The 14411-nt window shown below is 40.3% G+C and overlaps 1 protein-coding gene across 1 annotated transcript in view; it reads right to left on the reverse strand.

The window, feature by feature from the left end:
• Nucleotides 1-14411, reverse strand: part of cdk17 (cyclin-dependent kinase 17) — a 63192-nt gene that overhangs the window by 27133 nt on the left and 21648 nt on the right. The window contains exons 2-3 of the mRNA XM_049566403.1: nt 6560-6704; nt 1727-1891 (exon numbers count right to left, since the gene is read on the reverse strand). Coding sequence (XP_049422360.1) covers nt 1727-1891; nt 6560-6686 — 292 coding nt within the window. The 5' untranslated portion in view covers nt 6687-6704. The remainder of the gene's footprint in view (nt 1-1726; nt 1892-6559; nt 6705-14411) is intronic.

Raw genomic sequence — 14411 nt, forward strand, 5'->3', positions numbered from 1 at the left:
ACATGTGTTTTGTGATTTTAAAATTATCACTACAAATGCAGGAAGAAGGCAGGTATGCTGGTTTCCGCTTGGGAGACAGTGTTATTATGTTTGACTCAGAGGCGGCAGCTGAGTCTAGTGGGATACCTGGTAAAAGTCAGTATACCGATCTGGTCTGGTGTTTTTGTCTTAATATCAAACCAGTTTGAAAATGTTCGCACCAGCCCAACCCTAGCCCGGATATATCCTGTGCCAGTTAGCCTGAAACTTGTGTTTGCTTTATGCTAACAAGAGATGCTGCAACGGCAGAGGGGCCTTGTAGCCTTGTGGAGAGGGAGAGAGAGCACCCCAGGTGTTTTGACCCAGGCAGAAGTCAGTCCATCTGATGCAGCATTTCTGCAAGTCCGCCCACATTTTTACGTTGGGGCAAACGGCTTAACTTTATCAGACATCACTATAAATGTGTGTGAGATTTTCCCATGTTAGATTTGCAGCAATCGATGATTGCACAATACCTGCACCAAAATTCAGGCCCTGGTCAGTATTCTTAAATGGATATAGTAGCCAAACTGATATGAATACTACAACAAGACTGAGAGTCCATAGCCACGCTAGTGTGGCTATGGCTAAGCTAGGGTCAGCTTTGAGCTAAATGCTAGCTTCTCCATGCTAGCATGCTGACGAGCGCTAAACAAAGAGTATGCGGATGATGAAGAAGCAGTTGTTGGCAATGAAAATCTTAGATCTCAGGCTATCAGGCGATCTCAGGGTATCACAAAAGTTATTGTGATTCATCATGTAGGAACCATGAATGTCAGTTCAAAAAAATGTGTGTCAATCCATCAAATAAATGTGATAATTCTCTGGATAAGTGAAAAATGTCAACCATCTGATGGCCCTACAGAAAGACCAGGACATCATGAACGTCAGTAGAAGTCAAGTCATCCTCTGGGAACCATGAATATCTATACAAAATTCATGTCAGGTGAATCAACTAATGATTTCAGCTCTATTTTAAACCCACCAAAACCTATCAAAGGTAGGTAAAAAAGCTGTGATGCCAAATTATGATGACAGGAACCTGCAATAAGCTGACACAGAGCTCCAACAGAAGCTTCAACACACCGGATAATGAGACAGAATCTGTAGATCTGGAGCAATAACAGATTTACAGCAACTTATGTTTGACATACGGTATGTCCTCATGTGAGTAAGAGCCTTAAGCTAGGTGTTGGTTGCTGCACTACAACATAATACACGCTTAAAATATGACAGTTTGCTCACCCCTCCAGTATCTGCAAGACTTGCTTGACTACATATTCGAAAAGCCCAGAGGCTGGTAGATTGTGATACCAACAACACTTTGCTCTTCTGTTTCATACTGTCCCCTGAATCATCTCATCACCCTCTGGGCTGAGACTCACTGTGAGGTATCAAGTGTGATGAATCAGTATGCGGCGGAAGCTGCATCATGTTTGACTGAATCCCCCATCCAGCTGTCACTTGGGATGAAAACAGCTCTGCTGAGGGCAAAGATAGAAGTTCCCTCATGGGAAAAACACCCAGTGTCTCTGGCCAGGAGTGTATTTTCACATATAAGAAGCAGGATGGAAATCTCAGGACCGTGACACATTTCCTGTTTGTTCCCGGATGCCATCTGCTCTGCCACTACTCACTTCCTTCCGTGTGTGTGTGTGTGTGTGTGTGTGTGTGTGAACACATGTGTGTGTGTGTGTGTGTGACTCACCAAGACGACTGCCATTGCGTGGCATTGCCATGAAGGACCCGAGGGTGCCGCCGATGACGCTGTGCGGCCGGCGGAGGGGAGGCTTCTTGAAGGGACCGGTGTACTGGTGCAAGAATGAGTGCATGCTGTGGGAGGTGGGGGGGCGGCCGTTCCTCATGAAGGGCTCTGAAACACAACAGATCAACAACGCTTATAATTATGTCTGTTCTGAAAATCTGAGTATCAGAGGCTCAACGGCTGCATCACAAATATCCAAAAACCCAAATCAGGTACCAACATGGTGAATCTTAATATGATCTTCTGCCTTCTTCAACCCCTTGCAGTGGGTTCTTCTTTTCAAATTCATGCTGTGCAGCCAAGCTTTGTGAACAGAACTTTATTTGACATTTCAGTCAGGGTCCCGACATTTCCAAAAATACCAAACATCAGGCTAAATTATGGAGATATGTGTATAAATAAATGTAAGCAGACATCAAATATTCCCCAAAGTTATGTTAAGTTGCACTAAGTTGGGTTAGAATAACTGACTCAGTGTGAGCAGATTCAAATGTTAAAACTATTCTGCTATTCAAGAAAGAAAGTGAGCGATTTCAAGCAACTAAAAAACTGAATTCATGTAGAAATGTTTGTCACTTTCTGCCTGAACACAACAGGTAGATTTTGTTACCTTCTGACATAACCAGGCTTGCCATTTCCCCTCTTTTTGGTAAGCTAAGCTAACCGGCTGCCAGCTGTAGCTTCACATCACTTGGACCTTACTGACATTTTATATTTATATTTGCACTCTACATATGTTAGGACAGTACCCGAATAAGATTTTTTGTTTTAATTCAAATCAGATTTGGCTGTTCAATACGGAGAGCTGACTATTCATTCCCAACATTTTTTGCGTGCATGGGCATGCATAACTGTGTCTTTTTTAGGGACAGTGTATCATGGCTCCTTATATCCCGCATCCTCAATACTACATCTCTAGAGCTGTCTGAGAGAGGGGTTCAGAGGATCAACGTGCTGCACGCTATATGATGCATTGATGGTCTACCATTCAACATAGTGAAAAAAATGTCAATATATAGTGGTCATTGTTGATATTGTGTCAGGTCACCACGACTAAATAAATCTATGGGAGACACTGTAATGTAATGCATTCTGAATGACAAAACAAAAGTGGAAAGAAAAGACAGCCCGAAATGGAGAATTTCAAGTCCATTAAGAGCCAACCAGATGATTTGATTCTTCAACTTCACGGGGCAGCCCTAATATATTTTCACTACATTTTTTCTTCTTTGTACTGCCACTGCTTCGCTCAGGATAAACAAAGTTCAGACATGAGTGCTTCTTATCTAACTCTCAGCAATAAAGTGAATACATAAGTTTCCCAATGTGTCCAATTATAACACTTGAGTTCAAGTAATTTTTAATGTCTTGACGAATAAAAATTTAACACACGTTGCCTGACAAATGTGGGCAAACAGCACAAGGAGAAAAAAACTGCTGTAGTTCTGGAAACTTGATAGCCACAGGGCAATTATGCTACTTTACTGATAAGAAGCACATAAGCTTCACTCACAGGACTCAACTGGCAAACAACTGTCCATCCCTAGTCTGCAAGGAAACCCTGTAAGCAATCCAGCGTTCTCCCTGTGGCTGTCAGAGTGCAGCTAAACCCAAATAGGTCATAAATTGTCCCATCCTGATCTGTATTAGACAGGCCGTAAGTCTCTCTTATCTTTGAGTTTATCTTTCTGTCCCTGCCAGTTTTCTTTAGTTCATCCGACCTTCTAAACTCTGAGCTGACAAGCTGTGCAGTGTTCCCACATGTCAGCCTCACAAATTCACATTATGCTGCCCACAGGTGCTTGTCATTTGAATCACAATTACAAGTTGAGCATGCATGAGTTATATTAACAAGGAGATGAAAATGTCAGGGCTAGTTGGGGTTTCATGCCCTTCATTAGAAGAGAATGGAAACCTTTTCAGCAACTGGCAGCATCAATTCAATCAGAACGAGGACCTGTGGGTTTGATGATTTTTAGATTTGATACAGGAACTGAAGCTTCTTCTACTGTTGCATTTATTGTAAGTCTTTCTGGATTTGAAGCGTCAGCCAAATGACCGAAATGGGAAGCCTTCCGTAAAAGATGGACGTGTGTCCATTTATTCTGGCAGCTGTCACTCACAAGTGGCAGCCAGTGACTTTAATGTGTCTGTCACCCCAGGAGCTCATTGGATACAAGATCTACTGTGATGCCAAAACTGGCAGAAAGTTATATAACATAGTGATGTCAAAGAAAGTGTGTCTGCGAGTGTGTTAATACTTGTTCCCTATATATAAACGTATTTCTCACTTGCTGGGCTGCTGAGTGTGTGCGTGTGCGTGCGTGTGTGTGTGTGTCTGTCTGTCTGTGTGTATTTGAGTAGCTCCCTTGCTTTTACTCCTGTTACATAACTTGATAGAGAGCTACTCCGCGGAAGTCCATTACAGCTGTTACTCAAACACACATGCTGTACTCTCTCTCTCTCTCTTCATCAACTTCAGTGTTTCATAATTGAAATACCCCTGAGAGCCACCAAGATACTGAAAGCTCTGTATATGTGTGTGTGTGTGTGTGTGTGTGTGTGTGTGTGTGTAGTTTTGACATGCCTGCTGACAGACATATAGTGGAAGATATCAGACCTGTGGAATTTCCTTCTCTTGTTGGAGGGTAGCGCTGATTTTCTACAACCGTTTTGATGCTTTTTGCAACAAATTATGTTTTGAACCAGATTTTTGTTATTAACTATAGCTTTTATTAATAAGGGTTTTTTGTGACAGATTCTACCCTTTTTTATTAACTGTAGCTTATTTATAAAGGTAGTATTGGCATATTTTACCCAGATGTTTTTAAACTATAGCTTTTTTTATCAAGGTATCTTTGACAGATTTTACTAAGCGTTTTGATCAATACCATTGGCAAAATTTACCCATATTTTTTACTGGGTGTAGCACTTTAATATAGTATTTTTGGCAGGTTTTATCCAGGTTCTTTTTTTTATTAACTGTCACTAGAATATAAAGATAGCATTAGCAAATTTTACCCAGATTTTTGTTATTAACAGTGGCTCTTTATTTTTTGACAGATTTTACATAAAATTTTTATTTATCTTTTTTTTTGTTGTTGTTGTTGTTTTTACTGTAGCTATAAAAATAGTATTGGACAATTTTACCCAGTGTTTCTTAAGTAACTTAAGCTTAATTATAAAGGTAGTATTGGCAAATTCTACCCGGATGTTTTGTTATTAATGGTAGCTTTTTTATAAAGATATTTTTGATAGATTTTATAAAGTTTCTGTTACTTAATTATTAATGTAGTATCAGCAAATTTTGGCCAGATTTTGTTGTTAACTGAAGCTTTTTTATAAATGGAGTTTTGAGAGATCTAACCCGGATTTTTTTTATTGAGTGTAGCTTAAAGCCCCTACAAAAAACTTCTATTTTGAGTTGATTTTGGCGACCCTGTGGACAAAAGCGGTAGTGTTTGCCTGGCTGGTACCTGTCGTCGGCCCGGATGAGGTGTTCCAGCCCTGCGGCTCCTGCTGTCCTCGTCCCCGCTGGCGCGGGGTGAATCTGCGCAACCTGCAGCCTCTGCATGTGGCTCCCCGGACAGCTAACGCCGTGGACCCACCGTCTCCTGCCAGGATTGGGCTGGTAAATGCTAGATCGCTAGCGAACAAAACGTTTATCCTGAAGGATTTCCTGACTTCCCGAGGATTGGATTTTCTCTGTGTGACTGAGACGTGGCTGACTGTTGGTGAGTCCAGTGCTTTCACAGAATTTTTACCCGATGATTGCTGCTATTTTAACTCCCCGCGGACATCGGGTCGAGGAGGAGGAATAGCGACTATTTATAAGTCACTATAAATGTAAGCAGCTAGGTAAGATGACGTGTGCCGTCTGAGTGCCGTAAATCGCTTCGTCCTGGAAGCGACCTGGGGCGGACCGGAGACAGTTTGCTAAAGGTATGGATATACACTATATAGAAATAGCTTATCTTCACACCGATGCTCTCATTTGCTGTTGTAGGTCACGCACAGACATCAGCAGAAACGAGAGACTTTTGCATATCCAGTTAAAAGTTCCTTGTAGTGGCTTTAACTATAAAAGGTATTTTTGACAGGTTTTTACCCGTTTTTTTATTGAGTGTATTGCTTTAAAATGGTATTTTTGACTGGTTTTACTATGATTTTCTTTATTAACTGTGGCTCAATTATAAAGTTAGTATTGAGAAATTTTACCCAGATTTGTGTTACTTACAGAAGCATTTTTATAAAGGTATTTTGCCAAGACTTTATTTATTAACTGTAGCTGTACTAAAAAGGTGAGATTGTTTTATTGGGTGTTGCTCTTTTAAAATGAATGAAACTGAAAATGAACATGAACATTTGACATAGATTTTATCCAGATTTTTTCTTTATTAAATTGTAGCTTAATTATAAAGATAGTATTGGCAAATTTTACCCAGGTTTTTATTATTAACTGTAACTTAACTATAGAGGCAGAATTGGCAAATTTCACCAAGACTTTTATCTGTAGCTCTGTTATAAAAGGTGTTTTTGACAAATTTCACCCCTAGTTTTTTCTATTAACTGTGCTTTCTGACTATAACTCTTTAATATGGTATTGTGGACAGTTTGTTCTTAAGAGGAGCAGATCAGTTTAAACCGATTTATCAACCACATTTTATGGCCCATACACTTAAAATTTGTTGTGTTTTGACATGATTTTGGCCAGGAGCAATGTCTTATTGATTTTTTTATCCAATATATTTACAGATTTGTTTGTTAAAATCTTACCATTGTCCTTGGTGCCACCATCCTCAATGGTCATCTGCTCAGCCAGTTCAGACAGAGATTCGTCAATGGTCTGACTGGAGCGAAGTGTTAACGACAGGCGCTTCTTAATCCTCTTCATCTTCTCCATAACAGGGTTGTACGTGGCCTGCCGGACACACAGAAGCACACAGTCAGCATTAATTCAGCAGAAATGGACTGATACACAGGCAGACAAATGCACGCAACATTTAGAGGAGTTTTTTTGTTGCTGTTGTTGTATGTGTGTGTTTGTGTGTGCGCACAGCGTGGGGGATTCCAGAAGCCTCTGTACAATCCAAAATATCTCAGCTCATAAATAACGTAAAGCGGCTTTTAATCCAATATTCATTCGCTCTGCAAATGCTTCAACAGCACATGAATAAAGCATGAACAAAGCATGAATAAAGGATGAATATCACAGACTTGAATGCAGCTGTTTTCACTTACACACACATTCACACATTTATACAAGGGGAAATTAATGAACTCTAATTGAAGGAGGAGAAAGTCAAATCAGTTCGCAAACACACACACAAACACACACACGAACCACACGTCTGCAAACTCATGCAAGTGTTGTTCCAGACGAGTGTGTTTGTGTTGACGCAGCATTCATCCAGGTCACAGGAAACACCTTGCTCGATCTGCCTCAAGCCAGACCCTACTCATTGTGTCGCTGTGTTAACGCCCCATGCAAGTGTGTGTGTGTGTGTGTGTGTGTGTGTGTGTGTGTGCGTGTTTAAGGAACAGGCTCTCTGGGTGAATGGAGGAAATGCAGTGAGGAAGCAGCAGCAGAAATGCCCCGCCCATCCCGCCCGACCCTCAGCGCAAAACAAACTGACCCTTGCCGTCACCATCTCTAGCTCCCTCGTTCTTTCTCTCTTCCTCTTTTTCTCTTTCAGTCTCTCTCAAGGTCGTTAGCTCCCCTCATACTCATGAGACACCATCTGCCTGTCTGCTCACATACACACACACACAGACACACACACACACACACACACACACACACACACACACATACCCTCTAGCAATTTGTCATTCATGACACTACGTGGCCAGAAACACTTCATCAATCAGTGTTGAGACATATGACCGCAACCTTACAACAACACACAACCACAGTCTGTTTATCAGATTTTGTATGGTACAACACACACACACACGCATTTAAGGAAAATGCAAATGCTTCGTAGGTTTGCGTGTGTGCATGTGTGGGGACATGACCTGAATTTCCTCTCAGCTGGCAGCAGTTGGTCTAATTAAAGCCCAACAGGCGACTGGAGAGGAATTTATTGATTAAAAGATTTAATTTCATGAATATTAATTTTATTCTGTCTTAAGGACTTAAGTGGTTATTAGTTGAATACCATTCTGTAGTAAGTTAGACCCCTAAATGCAAATCAGAAATCTTAAATTCTAAGTAATGATACAATATGCTATCAATTTCAAAAAGGTTTATTACTGCAGTTTTAATTACAGTGTACTGACACCCGATGATCATACGCTATAGATTATATTGCTGCCTTTATTCTTACTGATAAATATCTTGAATTGCATGCAGTGTTTGTGAACAAAGCCAAAGCTGTAAACAGGTCTTGGGAAGACTTGATGTATATGTGATATGTGCTCCAGGGGGAGCTTCACACACCACGTCTTTAACACAAACTGTAAAAATAATGGACGAGCTACCGTGATGTCACCCATTGGTTGTGGACTCCCATTTTGAAGCCTTGAATTCCACATTATGGCTCTTGCAATCTTGTGTTTTTAGGAGCCAAAAGTGACCATATTTGTGCAAGAGGATGGCACTGTGGAGGATCTAACTGACAAGCCAAGGACACTACCAGCAGACAGCCTGTCACACAAATCGGCTCGCCCTTACTGGAGCCGTTGCACACTGAAAAAGAGGCACTCGAACATGTGTTAAGCCCATTTACATTGAAACAGTTGATTTCAGGGCGCCAAAAAAACACAACATATGTCCCGGCACTTAGAAAGAAGAGAGTTTTCCTGAATTTTTTTTAGCCATGTTCTCATCTCTGCTTGTGGCTAGCAGCTTGTGGCTACATCAGCTGCTTCTAGCATAACACAGCTAAGACTCTGACCAAACTGTTGGTGGTCAAGTTGCATTGTGGGTGGCAGGTTAATTATGGTACTTCATCTTATCGGTGAGTCAAATATTGCCATAAAGCAGTCCTGTCACTTAATTTGCAACATTCCTTACAGTGACCTCACACAACAAATACTAAAAACAAGAGATGTGCAATATTGTTTTGTTTTTTTTTTGCCGACATCCAAAATGCCGATATATAACAACTTATTTGTCAAATAACCGATATCAATATATCCACTTTTTTCCCCACCTAATTTTAGTTATCATACTCTTATCGTGATGGCTCACCAGCAGAAAGAGACATGAAATAAGAATGCTTTTTGATAAATGTAATATTCATTCATGTTGGCCAATTCTAATAGTTCATTTCAAAGCTGATATCGGCCAATACTGATATTATCGCGCATACCTATTAAAAACAGCTATGTAACTGCACTTTTACTTGAGTTGAAAATTCTCTCTAAATACTCTTTCCATTGCTATTTCACAGTTCTATGGCCTCAGAACTTGTGATCAAATCTACATTAGGTAGAGTCAATCAATCAATCAATTTTATTTATAAAGCCCAATATCACAAATGAATGAGTGAATTTCTGTTTTGTCCACACCATTATTGTTATTCATTTATTTTGAAAAAAAATGTGCATTTTTCAAAACATTTTCCAAATAGTCTGCAAAGTGTGTTTGTTGGCCTGTCCAGTAACCTGTGTGCGATTATCCCACTGTGTCATGCTGGCCCTGGTGGCCCTATCGGCATGCAGATCTGATGACAACACACATGCACTCATACACACATGCACATAAAAAGCTATCAGACAGTCCAGAAATGGGGAAAAAGGGAAATAACATTCCAGCTAATGAGGCTGAAAATCAAGCTCGTAAAAATCGTAATGCAAAAATAAAATGACTGCATTGGAGAAACACTTGCAGACAAACACACACACATACTTTCTCTCCCTCATACACGCACACACACTCACTGTATGTGAGATAAGCGCTCTTTGTCTCCCTTACAGAGGAGTGTAACAGAGCCGGGTTTTATCTCTGAAGCAAACCAAAACAAAGAGACTCATGTGATGTGTGTGTGTGTGTGTGTGTGTGTCTGAGTGTTGAGATTACAGCATCTGGCACATGAATGATGTGTGTGTGTGTGTGTGTGTGTGTGTGTGTGTGTGTGTGTGTGTGTGTGTTTTCCAACATGAAAAGCAACACAAGCAATCTGCCACCAATAGAGAGACATAGAGGGAGAATTGAGACCCCCCCAACTCCCTTTCATCATCAGCATCCCAGAAATTCTCTTTCACGCACACTTTTTGACCCACATTCCCGACATCCCCCACTCCATCACTCCTCTGCCTCTTCTTGGATGCCCCCCAAGTGGATTGTGGGTAGTCCAGTGGAGGAAACTTCAAAGGGCACGCGAGGGGGGAGACAACAGGCGACACGGCCTAATTACTGGGCTAATAATTACACACATACACACAGATACACACCTTCCTTCCTTCTTTCATTCCTTGCCCTCCTTCCCTCTCGTTCCCTCTTTTTCTACTTCCTTTCCTCCCTCCTTTCCCAACTCCAATATGAGAATGAGGTAATGGAACAGAGAATGTGGCTTTACATCTAGTCTCAGAGATGTGGGCGAAAGTGTGAATGTGAAGAGGAAGAGCGAGAGAAGGAAGAGGAAGAATATGAAGATGAGGGAGAGAAGGAATGGGAGAGAGAGAAAGTGAGTTAATTCCAGTGAACGGAGCCATAATGGAGCCTTTGTGTTTGGTTAAGAGCCATGAAATCAACAGAGTGACTGCAGGCATGTACAGTGCTGCTAAGAGAGGGAGAGAGTCGCTAGTTCAGTGGCTAGTTTTTGTGTCTATAGCAAATTTGGGAATTAAAAGCATTAACTTTTTTAGTTGCCCAATCAAGTGTGACTGTTTCACCAAATCCAGCAGGTCATACAGAGCATGTTCCCTTTGTAATTATTCAATAAATGGATGTTTTCAAAATTGAATTAGTTGTCACGTAAGTGGCCCCCAAACCCAACTTCCTGATACTGTGAGTATAGTTGTCATATGAAGGGCAGGGTTTCGAACATCAGTACAATTGAGACTGACTGAAAATGCATAAAGTACGAAAAGTTGGTGTCAAACACATTTACACTTAAAGGGGAACACAACCTAAATTAAGAATTCCAATATGTAACTACCATGGCCTAGGAAAGTTCAATCAGTACTTGTGAACATGAGCTACTCCCTCTCAAAGTCATAAACCAGAGAAGTTAGGGCTCATATATGCAAAACTTTGGATGCGGAGGCGAAGACGGATGAAGCCTTCTGTCTGTCCTATGTGTTCATTTTGTCCGAATTTGTGCACATTTTCTGAAAGCTTATGGGTACAAACGAAATGGAGAAGTGCCACTATAGATTGTGATGGCAGTGTAGCGTAGCTCAAGCAGGATACGACTTTCGGAGACGGCTAAGAAATTTAAACAAAGGCAGAACAATATGAATCATAATATAACATTGTGAAAATAGTTAAATGAATTCTTCATCCACTTCGTGATGTATATAATGACTGCACAGTCCTCTGATGTCTACAGCACTGCCTCTGTTTAAAGGTACAATATTATGAACTAATCCACTGTTGCCTTGTTTGTTGTTGTCTGAATTTTTGACTTTGCCCTCTATTGCCATTAATGGGCTCTATGTTATCATAAAGAATGCATGGAAGTATAAGGGCAGTGACATTTATTATGTTTGAAACTGATGAATTGATTTTCTTATGTAAAGGGAGCATAAATGAGCCTTAAGTCTTAAACTTGTGATGTCATAGGGTAAAATCAAATCAAATCAAGTTTATTTATGTAGCACATTTAAAAACAACCGCAGTTGACCCAAGTGCTGTGCAAAATAAAAGAATGACAGAATAATATATAGCAATATAAAATGTACACAAAAATAAAACAGAATAAAACTGGTAAGAACAGTCACATATGTAAAAAATATTATAAAAAACTACTACTACTAATAATAATAATATTAAAACCACTATCAACAATCAAAGGCCACTGAAAACATGTATGTTTTAAGATTTGCCTTAAAAATATCAATGGAGGGGGAGCATTTGAATCAATCCTGTATCTGACAGGTAGCCAGTGCAGGGATGCTAGCACTAGTGTAATGCTGTCTCTTTTTCTGGCACCAGTGAGGAGTCTCGCTGCAGCATTCTGTACCAGGTGCAGGTGAGACAAAGATGACTGGCCGACACCCATGTACAAAGAGTTGCAAAAGTCAAGCTTTGAGGAGATTAAGGCAGTGGTTACAGTTTTCATGTCACTGTGAGAGATGACAGACTTGGGTTTTGCAATGTTTCATAGTTGAAATTAACCTTTCACCACAGAGTTGATTTGTTTGTAAAATTTGAAAGCAGAGTCAAAAATGACACCTAGTTTCCTGGCATGGTATGGACGTAGGATGTTAGTGGTCCTAAGTGGCTAACTTTGCTGTGTATGGTGTTGTGGGGACCAAAAACAATAACTTCTGTTTTGTGATCATTTAATTGAAGTTTTTTTTTTGCCATCCAGGATTTCACATCCTGGAGGCAGTTAAGGATTGATGTGATGGAGATGGTATCCCCTGGGTTTAACGGAAGGTAAATTTTTGTGTCGTCGGCACAACAATGAAAAGAGTCATTGTGCTCACGGAAAATGGAGCCTAATGGAAGCATGTACAGTGCAAATAAAATGGGCCCTAAGATAGAGCCTTGAGGTTCACCACAAGTGATACAGACAGGAGAGGAAGAGAGGCCACCAATCTTAACAGAGAAAGACTTGTCTGATAATTAGGAGGCAAACCATTTGAGGGCAGTGCCCTGGATGCCAATCAGTTCTTTAAGTCGGTTTAATAAAAGAATGATCAACAGTGTCAAAGGCCGCAATGAGGTCTAATAGGATTAAAATGGCACATGTACCACTATGTAAAAACAGCAGTAGGTCATTTGACACTTTGAGAAGGGCAGATTCGGTGCTGTGACGAGCCCTAAAACCTGACTGAAATTTCTCCATGATGTTGTTAATAGTTAGATAAGACAGAAGCTCTGCATAGACAGTTTTCTCCAGTACTTTGGAGAGGAATGGAAGCTTGGAGATGGGACAAAAATTGTTTAGTACAAATATGTCAAGGTTGGCTTTATTAATGACAGCCTGGACTATACCATGTCTAAACCAGAATGGTACAGTTTCATTTTTGACACTACTATTTATAATACGGAAGAATATGAGACCTACAGTCTCCGACACGTTTTTTAAAAGGAATGTAAGAATGTATATGTAAGAATGAATGTAAAATGTAACAATGTCCAAGGGGGAGGTCATGGACTTTGTGTGAGAGATTATATCATAAATGTTGGAGAGAGACACAGGCTGAAAGTCAGTTTGAGTCAGATCCACCCCTCGCTCCTTCACAGCATCACCTTATCTCCACATATGGTCACTTCTGACTCCAGAAAATCAAGAAAGCGCGAGCTGAAATGTCAAACTGAAGGTTTCAAAATGGCAGTCCAGAACCAATGAGTGACATCACGGTGGCCACATCCACTATTTTATACAGTCTGGTTTTACTGGGCTATTGGGCAAATCAGCCCTTCTCCACCAAGTGGTGGTAATGCACCTGAAGCTGTTTTGGAAATAGATTGTTGCCTAGCAACCTTCAAGTGACAACAAAACTTTCTAGGTGCTGGTAGAGAGATTTCGACACCTTTGGATGAAGCCAGGCTAGCTGCTTCCCTGTGCTTACAGTCCTTATGCTATGCTAAGAGGTGCTGCTGGCAGTAGCTGTATGTTCAATGGACAGATATGAGGGTGTTATCTTCTCATCCAAGTCTTGGCAAAAAAAAAAAGCCAATAGGCATATTGTGAAAAATGTGAAAAATCTCCTTTCAAACAGAAGGAAGAAGAGAGTGGTCCACTCTTGGTCCAACATGGTAATTCTGAACTCATGACCAAATGTTTACTTCCGCATCATGTGAAACACTCACATGCACCGGCTTATGTCTGCCACACCATGTCCAGCATTGCCTTCTGTGAATCCTGATTCCTACAAAGTAATGGTGAACTATACACTGAAAACTACTAGGGCAGATCACACTTCAGAATGCACTGAATGGCTTTTACTAAAAATGGTAGCCATACATTTTTTTTTTTTTTTTAATTTGGTTTGATATCATTAGGGATAACAACCTTTAGTCAAACCAGCTATCAAATATGTGAGTGTGCTCCAAAATATGACAAAGCATGAAGTGTGTGTGGTACTCATTTGTAATCCCTTGTCAGCTGTTTCCTAATCCATTGGATTGTTGAGCATGTTAATCAAATTCAAAGAGTGTTTGTTCCCTAAATCCATTCTGTTTTTACAAAAATTTCAGTTCTTCAATTTGGTTTCATATTAGTATTGAAACAAATCATAATTCAAATAACTGTATTTAAAGAGATACTGCAAAAAATTTTTGTCTCAAACACTGACACAACTATCGAAAGTAACCTTCTCATCTAAAATAATCTCACTCTTTCTACCTCTGTCAGTTCTTTAAAAGTTTCTAAAACTGATGGCGAAAACATGCGAAAAATAAAGAACAGAGGGAGAGTTGAAGGGAAGGCTGAACAGTCGCCACTTCTCAAAAGGAAAACAACAGATAACGCTGTTAAAAACCTCGGCTCAAAATAGAGCCGCT

The sequence above is a fragment of the Epinephelus fuscoguttatus genome, linkage group LG22, assembly GCF_011397635.1.
Source record: "Epinephelus fuscoguttatus linkage group LG22, E.fuscoguttatus.final_Chr_v1".
Taxonomy (NCBI): Eukaryota; Metazoa; Chordata; class Actinopteri; order Perciformes; family Serranidae; genus Epinephelus; species Epinephelus fuscoguttatus.